The sequence below is a fragment of the Nerophis lumbriciformis genome, linkage group LG02, assembly GCF_033978685.3.
Source record: "Nerophis lumbriciformis linkage group LG02, RoL_Nlum_v2.1, whole genome shotgun sequence".
Taxonomy (NCBI): domain Eukaryota; kingdom Metazoa; phylum Chordata; class Actinopteri; order Syngnathiformes; family Syngnathidae; genus Nerophis; species Nerophis lumbriciformis.
In genome coordinates, this window is record NC_084549.2 from 55,165,767 (window position 1) to 55,179,889 (window position 14,123).

Below are 14,123 nucleotides of genomic sequence, written 5' to 3' on the forward strand. Positions count from 1 at the left end.
AAACGTTATCTTACATTCAAAACTTACCGTTCTTTGTGCAACTTCAAATGCCGGACGAAGTTGGAAGTTGTTTCCTCTCCATCAGTAATTTTCGAACCGCATGTGTTGCATACTGCAAACCGTTTTGTGTTGACCACCTCGTAATTTTTATACCCAAACAAAATTATTTTAGGTATCATTTTTTGTTCACTGGCGTGTGGTTTGAACATGTCTTCTTCGTTGGTTGTCCTGCAATTTGATTGGATGAATGCTGTGTGATGAAAACAAAGTAGATCTAATTTGATTGGCTGTTGTACTGAGACCACACCAGCTGACACACGCAACGCTGATAGACAAGTACACGATGAAAAATACGGAGCGCTCCCGAATAACTTTTTCATCTTTGGGTTTTGGGGAAAGTAGCAAGTCATGTCAAGTCATGTCAATTCAAAAGGCTCAAGTCCAAGTAAAGTCACAAGTCATTGATGTTAAAGTCTAAGTCGAGTTGCAAGTCTTTTTACATTTTGTCAAGTCGAGTCTAAAGTCATCAAATTCATGACTCGAGTCTGACTCGAGTCCAAGTCATGTGACTCGAGTCCACACCTCTGATTACTACCCCTTTTCCCATCATCGAAATTACTGTTATGAAAATATTACATATTACTGTTAAACAATTGGCTCTGGAGAGTGTCGTCTTCAAACATACATAGTAGCCTACATACACAGCATGCCATACCGCCAGGTAAACTGCTTTGCTAATTGCTAATGACAAGGAATGATATTTCTCATCTTTCTCACAAGATTGCTTCTCACAATTATTGACCCGCGCAAGTAGGAAATTACTACCTTTAAAAAGGTTGTATTCTGTCATGTGACTTTTGAAAGGCAGTAAATTAAGTGGTGGTCATCCAAACCATGCTAGTGTGCAGCAAACTGTGTGCAAACTATCTGAGTACCCAGGGGCCCTAGATATTAGCAGTAAAGGCAGATATGAGCAAAAATTCTAACTATGCAATAATATAGATCTCTATACAAAAAGTTTGTCGAATGATATCAAGGATTATCGATAGGTCGCGTTCCCAGACATTTTGAACTATTTGGTGCTTCAGACAACATTCTACACGAGAAAACAGATGGAAGCTTGGAAAAGCACAGTGGCCTACAACTTCTTCGTGTGTGCATGGGTCAAGGAAATTGGGATCAAGACTTTCCCGGATAATTCATGCATCGTTTTTACTCGGGTAAGGTAGCATTTTATGATTTAACTTTGTGTCTTGGGAGGACGTGTCCTTGTAAACAAACTGCGAGTAGCACTTGATTTACTGCTTTTCATTTTCCCATTATGTTTACCACTCATAAACTTTGAACTTTGAAGCCCACATCAACCATCTGTGCAAAACCTCTTTCTTTCACCTCCGCAACATCTCAAGACTCCGCCCCTCACTCACTTCAGCCGACACTGAAAGACTCGTCCACGCTTTCATCTCCTTCAGGCTTGATTACTGCAACGCACTTCTCGTCAGGGTCTCCAAAAAGAGCATCAAAAAGCTCCAGTACATCCAAAACAGTGCAGCGAGGATCCTGATGAGTGTGCGCAAGTGTGATCATATCACACCTATCCTCAAATCACTCCACTGGCTACCTATTGCATCCCGGACCGAATTCAAGATTAACCTGCTAATACATCAATACATCTACGGCAACGCCCTCTTCTACCTCAAGGACCTAGTTTCCCCTCAACCTACCAACCGCAACCTCCGCTCCTCAAACACCAACTTCCTCAAACCCATCAGGACAAACCTACAAACAATGGGCCACCGGGCTTTCTGCTCGACTGCACCCTAACTCTGGAACGTCTCCCCAACCATCTTAGAGCACCACAGTCGGTCGACCGTTTTAAGAAGGGACTAAAAACCCACCTTTTTAGCACAGCTTTTATCTAATTTCGCTGCTTTCTTGTTTTTAAACACACTGCTAGCCTGTCTGTTTTTTCCAGTGCTTTCATGTTTTATCTAGTGTTTTTCATGTTTTTATTTCTATTTTAATTTTCTATTATATATTGTAACTTTCTATTTTTATTTTTTACCTTTTTTTATACTTTGTAGCACTTTGAGATTTCCATCCATCCATTTTCTACAGCTTATTCCCTTCGGGGTCGCGGGGGGCGCTGGAGCCTATCTCAGCTACAATCGGGCAGAAGGCGGGGTACACCCTGGACAAGTCGCCACCTCATCGCAGGGCCAACACAGATAGACAGACAACATTCACACTCACATTCACACACTAGGGCCAATTTAGTGTTGCCAATCAACCTATCCCCAGGTGCATGTCTTTGTAGGTGGGAGGAAGCCGGAGAACCCACGCAGTCACGGGGAGAACATGCAAACTCCACACAGAAAGATCCCGAGGCCGGGATTGAACTCAGGACTACTCAGGACCTTCGTATTGTGAGGCAGACGCACTAACCCCTCTGACACCGTGCTGCCCACTTTGAGATTTTAACAAAGTGCGTTACAAATGTAATTCATCATCATCATCATCATAAAGATAAAAAGACACCACGAAAGACCTGGTTGCCAGTGAAAGAAGACGAAGAAGTGACCACAGCTCACTGTAACTGCAGAGAACGTGTGGTATTGTCCGTCTTTATCAAAATATAACTATAGATGTCAACATTGTGTATGTGCTGAAACTTCTTTTATGATTGTTGTCTTTGGTAAAAGCTCAACTCTTTTAGGTTTGCTTACATTTCAGTTTATTTCAAACATGCATACGATACAATGTAATGCATCACATATTTCCACTTATTTCATTACAGCATGTCCAAAAAGGAGTAGGAAGAAACAGCTTATTTAATCTTACACCTTTTCATATCATAGCAGTTTTAAGCCATTTCCTTGTTTTCTGTTTGTAACAGAACAGTGAATAAATAAATACATAATAAATAAATAAATATACCATAAGTAAGTAAACAAATATTAAATGCATAAATTATCATCATCTCATTATTTTTTGTAAAGTTCAAGATGTTCATCATAGTCTCTTAAAGTGAATCATATTGGTCCTTTGTTTGATTTCCTTGCTTAATCCATTCCATAATTTCATTCAACATACAGATAAGTGTCGGATAACGTGCATACAAATGTTTTAAATTAGATTTTCCTCTAAGGTTATATTTCTCCTCTTTTGTTGAGAAGAATGTTTGTACATTCTTGGGTAGCAGGTTATAGTTTGCTTTGTACATAATTTTAGCTGTTTGCAAATGCACCAAGTCGTTGAATTTCAATATCTTTGATTCAATAAATAAAGGGCTTGTATGTTCTCTATATTCAACATTGTGTTATTGGAATTTATCTTTTTAGTAACACCGTTAGTGAATAAAGCACACATTTCCCCATATTCTTACAAAATAACTCAGATATGGTAACACTAGTGAGCAGGAGAGAATATGGAGTGATTTTTGGTCCAAAATATTTTTTGCTTTATTCATTATTGACGTGATTCTTGCTAATTTGTCAAAATGCCACCCATAGCGCTTTGACAACAGACACTGGCTTGACCACAACTTTGAGCCTCACATAGTAAATGAGCTATTCACCTACATTATCCAAACTGTTAATGAGGTACTAGCTATATCATAGCATTATAAAACCCCGAAAAGGTTATGGTGGACATTTTTTCCCAATTAATTAGTTTACGATGACAACATCAGGATTCTTCAAGTTGATCAATGCACATGAGTTTACCTGTATATGTTGTAGTGTTTTGTTCTGAACCATTTGTTTCTCCTCAGATGTGGGGCTCGATGTAGACATCAGTTGGTGGATGTAAGAGAAGATCTCACCCTATACAGACACAAGGAGACACACCTGCAACGACTTGCTACAATTGGAATTTTATTTTCATGAGATCTTGTTATTGTTACCTTTCTCTGAGGGTCTTTCATGTAGCAGTCAATGGTTTTGTCGTACATATGTTTCTTTTCGTAAAGAAATTCCAGAATTTGGTAGCTGGATTGAAAGACACAGAAAAAAGTACAACAATTGTAAGTGTAATAAATAGATTTTAAAGGCAGATGCAGTCTTGGAAAGTCAACTCAGACATCCACTCTATATATCTCAACACAAGTTGCAGCCCTTGAGACACTTGTGATTTAGGGCTATATAAATAAACATTGATTGATTGAGGTTATGCTCTGCATGTGTGGTTGAGCTGTTTGTATGGCCTGTCTACTGTTTATTGTGTAAAAGTTTAAGAAAAACAATAGTATTTAAGGGGAACTGCACTTGTTTTGGAATGTTGCTTATCATTCAGAATCAATAAGAGAGATAAAAACACACGTCTTTTTTATTAGGATTTTAAAGATGATAAAAGAAATGCTTCGAAGATGAGGCTAATGGGAGTCAACGTTGCAGCCTTCAAAGCTCTCTAAAACAACTTCAAAACCCTCCATCAACGTTTCTATATACACACTGAAAGTCTAAATGTAATGTAGTAACAGTTCATACCAATATGTAATATGTACAATATTTACCGCATTTTGATAATTTTTCTCATTACCGGGACTAATTTCTTCCACACATTGATTTCTGTTTCCATAGCAGCTCAAGTCTGACTTCTGGCAACAAATGTGTGTCCTACTTCAAGAGACAAGATTTGTGTGTTCTAATCATGGCAGACTTGAGAACAACAAATACGACTATTTTTGGAAAATAAGGATTCACAATCTTATCTTTTTAAACCTGAATAAAGGGAGGGTGAACTGCTGCTTCTAGAAGCGAGCACGAAGAAGAGAGTGAAACGTTGGAGCAGACGGAAGCCGGTAGTTTGAGGTGAAAGCCTCTCAAAGCTGCAAATGTTGAATTTGGAGACAAGCTATTTCGACATAAATGCTGTGCTTACCCCAAATAAACCAAAAAAAATTTCCATGGCCAGCTGGATCAAAGAGACAACTGTCAATCAAGTGAGTCACACTTTATATCATGATACGTGCAGCACGTCAAGCGTGTTATTACAACTACAGTACATACGCTGTCTGGCTAGCTTTGTACAAACAAAACATTAAGTGAGGGCTAATACTTCACAGATACTGTAATATGATTATTCATATTTTTCAGTCAGTACAGACTGGTGTCTTATCGCAATGTGTTGTGCATGAAAAACCCAAATGCTTTTCGTCTTGACGTAGAAGCGAACTTATCTCTTGTCGTAGTTAGCTTTTACGGCTAATACCGAAGCACGCCAATGTGTTACTACGCTAGAAAAAGAGTTCCTCAGTGTTCGCTCTTACAGTAACAATGTCGCTACAGCTTGGTTATTATACAGGTTACGAAATGTAAATAGAGTATTGGTGACGTTTTTTGATGCATTTTTAAAGTAATTTAGAGATAGAATAGATTACTTCCATTAGCTGCATTGCTAGCTGCCCAGAACGAGACGATTTTCACGTGTTAGAATGCAAAAAACAAAACAAAAACCTTTTATCTTCTCATCTCTTATAATGATTGTGAACGATAGGCAAAGTTCCAGAAAGAGGGCAATTCATATTTTTTCTTACTATTTCCATTTATTTGTCTATCTGCAGTTAATGTGGATTATTTACTAACAATTTGGCTCCCTCTGCCAAAGTCAACAGATTTCCTTCATCAAACTGGACCACACCCCCGACCTGGAGGAGCTGCAGCAGAACCTAGAAACCAGTAAAAGAGCCCAGTCATCATGAACATTATAACATTGTCAAGAACAAGATGAAGTCTTGGTAAATGTACAATCACTTGCTTCTCTGAACTAGTCCATTGTTGTAACTCAGTGGTTTTGGCCACTAATAAATCCAAATAAACATGTATATTTAAATTGGAGAGGAAAAGGCATAAAAAGGGAAAATATAACATCAAAAACTGAATAGAAAAGAGATGATGAGCATTAAGAATGCACTCTTAAACAAGGCATACAAAAAAATTAACTTTTCCAAAATGTAAGTCAATAATGTAGTTATATTATGTCGGGAAAACATTATTGAATTTGAGAAAGAACTGATAACAAAGTACAAAGGTACCTCTCTAGTCAGCCTCTCAGTCTTCAATAAAGGTAAAAGTGAGGTTACTGTGCATCCAGAGTGTATTCACAGCGCTTCACTTTGCCCACATTTTGTTATGTTACAGCCTCATTCAAAAATGTAATTTTTTTTTTATGTATATATAGCTTTTTGTAAATGTGTTAATAATAGAAACAAACATGTATATTAGTATTCAGTCTTTGCTCAATACTTTGTTGATACAACTTTGGTAGCAATTAGAATCATAAGTCTTCTTGAATACAATGACAGAAGCTTGGCACACTTATTTTTTGACAGTTTCGCCCATTCTTCTTTGCAGCACTTCTCAAGCTCCATCAGGTTGGATGGGAAGCGTCTGTGCACAGCCATTTTCAGATCTCTCCAAATATGTTGAATCCGATTCAAGTCTGGGCCCTTGCTGGACTCTGGACATTGACAGAGTCTTCCTGAAGCCATTCCTTTGATATCTTGGCTGTGTGCTAAACCATTGTCCTGCTGAAAGATGAACCGTCGCCCTAGGCTGAGTTCAAGAGTGCTCTGGAGCAAGTTTTCATCTAGGATGTCTCTGTATATTGCTGCATTTATCTTTCCCTCTACCCTGACTAATTTCCCAGTTACTGCAGCTGAAAGACATCCCACAGCATGATGCTGCCACCACCATGCTTCACTGTAGGGGTGGTATTGGCCTGGTAATGAGTGGTGCCTGATTTCCTCCAAACATGATACCTGGCATTCAAAATAGTTCAATCTTTGTCTCATCAGACCAGAGAATCTTGTTTTTAATGTTCTGAAAGTCCTTCAGGTGCATTTTGGTAAACTCCAGGTGGGCTGCCATGTGCTTTTTACGAAACAATGGCTTCCGTCTGGCCACTCTGCTGCACAGGCCTGGCTGGTGGATTGCTGCAGAGATAGTTGTCCTTCTACAAGGTTCTCCTCTCTCCACAGAAAAATGCTGTAGCTCTGAAGAGTGGCCATTGGGTTCTTGTTCACCTCCCTGACTAGGGGCCGTCTCCCCCAATCGCTCAGTTTACATGGCCGGCCAGCTCTCGGTGGTTCCAAACTTCTTAAATTTATGAGTGATGGAGGCCACTGTGCTCATTTGGACCTTCAAGGCAGCAGATATTTTTTTGTACCCTCCCCCAGATGTGTGTCTCGAGGCAATCCTGTCTGAGGTCTACAGGCAATTCCTTCGACTTCATTCTTACTTTGTGCTCTGCCATGCACTGCTAAGTGTGCGACCTTATATATAGACAGGTGTGTGCGTTTCAAAATCGTGTCCAACCAACTAACTTACCACAGGTGGACTCCAATTAAGCTGTAGGAACAGCCGTTTAAACAAGATGCATCTTATCTCACTGTGAATACTTATGTACATGCGGTTTCTTAGTTTTTTATTTTTAAATACAAACCCCGTTTCCATATGAGTTGGGAAATTGTGTTAGACGTAAATACAAACGGAATACAATGATTTGCAAATCATTTTCAACCCATATTCAGTTGAATATGCTACAAAAAAACATATTTGACATTCAAACTGATAAACATTTTTTTTTAGCAAATAATCATTAACTTTAGATTTTGATGCCAGCAACACGTGACAAAGAAGTTGGGAAAGGTGGCAATAAATACTGATAAAGTTGAGGAATGCTCATCAAACACTTATTTGGAACATCCCACAGGTGAACAGGCAAATTGGGAACAGGTGGGTGCCATGATCGTGTATAAAAGTAGATTCCATGAAATGCTCAGTCATTCACAAACAAGGATGGGGCAAGGGTCACCACTTTGTCAACAAATGCGTGAGCAAATTGTTGAACAGTTTAAAAAAAAACTTTCTCAACCAGATGTTGCAAGAAATTTTGGGATTTGATAATCTACGGTCCGTAATATCATCAAAGGGTTCAGGGAATCTGGAGAAATCACTGCGGGTCAGCAGCTAAGCCCGTGACCTTCGATCCCTCAGGCTGTACTGCATCAACAAGCGACATCAGTGTGTAAGGGATATAACTACATGGGCTCAGGAACACTTCAGAAACCCACTGTCAGTAACTACAGTTGGTCGCTACATCTCTAAGTGCAAGTTAAAACTCTCCTATGCAAGGCGAAAACCGTTTATCAACAACACCCAGAAACGCCGTCGGCTTCGCTGGGCCTGAGCTCATCTAAGATGGACTGATACAAAGTGGAAAAGTGTTCTGTGGTCGGACGAGTCCACATTTCAAATTTTTTTGGGAAACTGTGGACGTCGTGTCCTCCGGACCAAAGAGGAAAAGAACCATCCGGATTGTTAAACGCGCAAAGTTGAAAAGCCAGCATCTGTGATGGTATGGGGGTGTATTAGTGTCCCAAGACATGGGTAACTTACACATCTGTGAAGGCGCCATTAATGCTGAAAGGTAAATACAGGTTTTGGAGCAACATATGTTGCCATCCAAGCAACGTTACCATGGACGCCCCTGCTTATTTCAGCAAGACAATGCCAAGCCACGTGTTACATCAACGTGACTTCATAGTAAAAGAGTGCGGGTACTAGACTGGCCTGCCTGTAGTCCAGACCTGTCTCCCATTGAAAATGTGTGGCGCATTATGAAGCCTAAAATACCACAACGGAGACCCCCGGACTGTTGAACAACTTAAGCTGTACATCAAGCAAGAATGGGAAAGAATTCCACCTGAGAAGCTTAAAAAATGTGTCTCCTCAGTTCCCAAACGTTTACTGAGTGTTGTTAAAAGGAAAGGACATGTAACACAGTGGTGAACATGCCCTTTTCTAACTACTTTGGCATGTGTTGCAGCCATGAAATTCTAAGTTAGTTTGCAACAAAAAAATAAAGTTTATGAGTTTGAACATCAAATATCTTGTCTTTGTAGTGCATTCAATTGAATATGGGTTGAAAAGGATTTGCTAATCATTGTATTCCGTTTATATTTACATCTAACACAATTTCCCAACTCATATGAAAACGGGGTTTGTAATTTGCAAAAATGTCTCCCAAAAAAAAAAGGCATAATTTTAAGTACAACATTTAATGTATGCTATTTTGGAATAAGGCTGTAACGTAACAAAATGTGGAAAAGTAAACAGTAAAAGTACCAGGTAAACCTAATGTTTATTCACCCTGAAGAGATGTTTGTTGCACTTTATTTTTGACATCAATATTGTATTATTTTATGTTGAAAAACAAAAGCAGAAGTAGCAATTTAATCTACTGCTAAAATGTTGGTTACTGTACTTTTATTTAAAGTGTCTTAAATGTTGAAGATGAGAGCAGAAAAGTTTTCCTCTAGTTAATTCAATCTAAAGTGTTGGTTGCAGTTTATTCAAATAGGATGTAAATGCATTAACCATTACTTGTTGTTTACTTGCTTGTTTGTATCCATAATTCATGTATACATAATCCCTTAAAATAAATAACAGGAATATAGGAAACTTCACCTGCAGTGTTCGGTATTTATTTCACAGACACATTGGTTGGTTTTTTTTTGCAAAAAAAAGATACTGAATCAATTCCATTTCACTGAATTGTTTTGGATCATATCGTCCCAAAAAATGTATATCTTCCCTTAATCGTATTAGCAACCACAAATTCTGAATGAAATCTATGTTAAAACGAATCATTACACCCCTATTTTTTTTACAGATGTCTAACTTGTGTGCTTAGCTGTTATATACATGAAAAGACCAACCTTGTGTGCTTATTAGAGGACAGTTAGACGTTAACTGGCTGGCCAGCTTTGCACAAGTGAACACGGAGCAGAACTGCTTCTATCGGAGCACTGACGTAGGAGATTTTAACTGCTTATATGTAGATATAATCGGATACTTGTTTTTTGCTGATCAGACCGATATTCAATATCAATATGGGATTTGGACACCGTCATTTTGGGTTAATATTTCTGACTGTCTAGAACAGATTAATTGGATTCACATTTGTAATGGGAAAAATTGCTTCGGTTTTTGTCCAAATTTTTAGAAGGGATAAATAATGAAAACCAAAGTATCACGGTACGTAATAATAATCAAATTACTTTACTGTTTGTTTTTTTAATAGGCTTTTTCATTTAAATCTAGTAGTCAAGTTGCCTTATCAATCCTCCACTAACCTGTTGTCGTTCAGTATGCCGAGAGTCATCATCTGATTTGCAGAGGAACTCCAGGACCTGAAAGGAATAAAGATGAATGAATGAATGTTGATACTGTACCCAATCAATAATATCAAATGCTTGCACCAAAGAACAGTAAGTGTCTCAACTAACATTATTTACTGATCAGTTTATTGGAGAAACGAGGAGCATAACCAACCAACAAAAAGTGTATCAACATAAACTCCTTTAGAGTTGCCACGGGTGTTAGGCGGAGAGCAGGTGTGGGTTTATTATTTGCTTCTCGGCTTGGCGCCTGTGTCTCATCCCCGGTGAATTAGAGGGTTAATTCCCTGCAGCCGCACCTTCGGGCCAGGGGACAGGCTCTGACTGTGGTTTGCGCATATGCGCCAAATGGCAGTTCGGAGTACCCGGCCTTCTTGGGGAACCTGGGGGGGGAGTGCTGCAAGGCGTCTCCCACAGGGACTCTGTGTTCTACTGGGTGACTTCAACGCTCACGTTGGCAGCAACATCAAAACCTAGAGGGGCGTGATTGGGAAGAATGGCTTCCCCAATCTGAATCACAGTGGTGTTCTGTTATTGGACTTCGGTTTGAGCCACGGTTTGTCCACAACAAACACCTACAGGCTAAGCGAGCTGCAGCAGAAGCAAGAACTCGGGCGTGGGAGGAGTTCGGGGAGACCATGAAGCAAAATTTTCGGTCGGCCTCAAAGAGATTCTGGCAAACCATCCGACACCTCGAGAGGGGGAAGCAGTGACCTATCCACTCTGTGTATAGTGGGGGTGGAAACCTGCTAATCACTACTGGGGATATAGTTGGGCGGTGGAAGTAAAACTTTGAGGATCTTCTTAATCCTACAGACACACCATCCGTGAAGGAGACAGATTCTGAGGTCACAAATGCAGACATGTCCATCACAAGAGCCGAAGTTGCTGAGGTAAGTAAAAAATTGCCCAGTGGCAAGGCACTCGGCTGTTCTCATTGTCGGTTAACTTTTGACACACGCTTTCAAAATGGCTGCGCCCATGTTGTTTATACCGATTAACGTTAATTATGCGATGTCTTACACAGTTGAAAATGTAAGAAAAAAAGTAATGTCGGGGTGTTTTTATCAATTTTTTTGACGAAACAAATACGTTACAATTGTCCATTATAACGATGTCACGGTATGAACATTTCTTATCACGGTCATCGTTATTATCGCGGTAATTTCAAATGTGCTCAAAAATTTCAAAAACAACTTATACTGAAATCCTTTAACCAAGTTTTGTTTTAAAAAAAACAGAAACACATTCAAAATGTATATATATATATATACGTGAAGTAGAAAGTTGAATGTGCATATGAAAGCAACAGAAGCAGGAGTAAGAGGTTCAGGGTCCGTTACTACGGTCCATTCGGTCCCTGAACAATGGCAGCAGAGGTCTGGTTCGCGTTGCCGGTGTTAAATCAGACATGTTTACAGTAACATTGGACTCCGCCAGGGCTGCCCTGTGTCACCGGTCTTGTTCATTATCTTTATGGACATAATTTCTAAGTGAAGTTATGGTGTGGAGGGTTTCCAGTTTGGTGTCCAGATGATTGCATCTCTGTTTTTTGCAGATGATGTGGTCCTGCTGGCTTTATCAGGCTGGGACCTTCAGCGTTCACAGGGGTGGTTTGCAGTCGAGTGTGAAGCTGCTGGGATGCGGTTCAGTACCTCCAAATCTGAGACCATGGCTCTCAGTTGGAAAGGGGTGGACTGCACCCCCCGGGTTGGGAGTGAAGTTCTGCCTAAAGTGGAGGAGTTCAAGTATCTCAAGGTCTTGTTCACAAATGAGGGAAGAATGGAATGCAAGATTGACAGACGGATCGGTGCTGCTTCGGTGGTGAAGTAGTCACTGTTCCAGTCTGTTGTGGTGAAGAGGGAGCTGAGCCAGAAGGCCAAGCTCTCGATTTACCGGTCAGTCAACGTTCCTACTCTATCCTATGGTCACGAGCTATGGGTAATGACTGAAAGGACAAGTTCGCGAATACAAGCGGCAGAAATGAGATTCCTCCGTGGGATGTCTAGGATCACCCTCAGAGAGTGTGAGAAGCTTGGTCATCCGGGAGAGGCTCAGAGGAGAGCCACTGCTCCTTCACGTATACAGGAGCCAGCTGAGGTGGCTCGGATATTTACGACGGATGCCTCCTGGACGCCTCCCTGGTGAGGTGTTTCGGGCATGTCCAGCTGGTATGAGGCCTCGGGGTAGACCTAGGACACACTGGAGGGACTATGTCTCACAGCTGGCCTGGGAACACCTCTGTGTCCTCCCGGTGGAATTATAGGTGGTGGCTGGGGACAGGGAAGTCAGGGCATCTCTGCTTAGGCTACTGCCCTCGCGACCCAGACACAGATAAGCGGAGGGAAATGGATGGATGGATGGATTTATATGGTAACTGTACAAATTAGGTAAGATTAGTGGATAACAAATCTCAGACATTACAAAAGGTTTGAGTATTAGCAGCAAACTTGTTTTAAATTTGGAAAGTCATAATACGGTATATATGGTAATTATTAAATACATTGTGTGGGAGACCCGAAATATAATGTGTGATTGATTACCTGATCAAATAACTTTCTGTTAACAAAAAGCGTGTTGTCTGGTTTTGATAACTGGCGAGCCAAAAACGTGAATAGTCCGCCAACCTGGGAAGGTGTAAAGTCTGGGTTGTCCACCATCACCTTAGATAATAAGAAAAACATATTAAGTGCATAACAAAAGACACAATATTTATTCAACTACAAATGCAATGTATCCTTGCTCCAAAAGCCCCCACTTTGTAAAAAAATATACTATATTTATGTGTGTTTGTGTGTACTGCAATAGAACATTCCTCAATAAAACAGTGAGTTTTAGTAGTTTTTCAATCATACCATGATCCGTCACTGCAGCCTTTATTTGCCTTCTGACAATCGCCATCAGTGCTTACATAAATCGCCTTGGGTTTTTGTAAATTTTTCAGTTGAACCTCCCTCAAAAGAGCCAAACAGCTTCAGTACCCCACCCTGAACAGTTAACTGCCACACAATATTCAAACTGTAGAGAGTCATCTTCGAGCATATATTGTATTTAGTAGGAAATTAACATATTGATTGAACCAAACATTTGTATTTTACTTACTAAAAAAAACTAGTATTACATTGATTGGATTTATTTAGTACCTTTTCAGACACCCAAAACACTTTATGCACTGAGAAACCGTTATTCATTCACTTCATACAGATGAAATGCTAGCTGTTCAAAGTCGGGACCCGGGGTGGACCACTTCTCTGTGCATCAGTTGGGGATGTCTCTGCGCTGCTGACTTGTCTCCATTCAAGATGATCCCCTGCTGGCCCCATTATGGACTGGACTCTCACATTATTAACTAGATCCACTTGACATCCATTGAACCGGTTGCCACATCTGCGGTCCCCTCCGAGGTTTCTCATTGTGCCCATTGGGTTGAGTTTTTTCAGGCCCTGATGTGGGATCTGAGCCGAGGATGTCGTTGTGGCTTGTGCAGCCCTTTGAGACACTTGTGATTAAGGGCTATATAAATATACTTTGATTGATTGATTGGTTGATTGATTGATAATCATGCACAAATGCTGGTAAGCTACATTTGAAACCAAAGCTGCCCTTGGGTAAACTGACAAAAACAAAGCTGCCGATGCACGCCAACAGCCTCTCACCACCAAACAAACATGAATTCAAAATTATACACCAGTGTAGGCGGTGGGTGAAGTGTTTTGTCCAAAGACACAAAAGCAGTGACTGGGATGGAGGAAGCTGGGTTCACACCGCCAACTCAGGTTTCTGAACAACATGCTCTATCTCTTGAACCACTTCTGCCCAACCTGTGTTAAAATATGGATAGTGTCTGTGTAGATCAATTATTTAGCGTCCTATCAGAGCATAACACCCCTGAATGTATTACTGGTTTAAACATCAGTGAGTGTGATGAGTAAATAGGAAA

General features: G+C 40.3%; 1 protein-coding gene across 2 annotated transcripts in view; it reads right to left on the reverse strand.

Moving 5' to 3' along the window:
• vps8 (VPS8 subunit of CORVET complex) overlaps positions 1 to 14,123 on the reverse strand; it is an 89,056-nt gene that overhangs the window by 31,876 nt on the left and 43,057 nt on the right. For both annotated transcript variants that reach the window (XM_061964890.2, XM_061964882.2), the window contains exons 28-32: positions 12,727 to 12,846; positions 10,139 to 10,195; positions 5,586 to 5,668; positions 3,905 to 3,989; positions 3,726 to 3,824 (exon numbers count right to left, since the gene is read on the reverse strand). In XM_061964890.2, the coding sequence (XP_061820874.2) occupies positions 3,726 to 3,824; positions 3,905 to 3,989; positions 5,586 to 5,668; positions 10,139 to 10,195; positions 12,727 to 12,846 (444 nt within the window). The remainder of the gene's footprint in view (positions 1 to 3,725; positions 3,825 to 3,904; positions 3,990 to 5,585; positions 5,669 to 10,138; positions 10,196 to 12,726; positions 12,847 to 14,123) is intronic.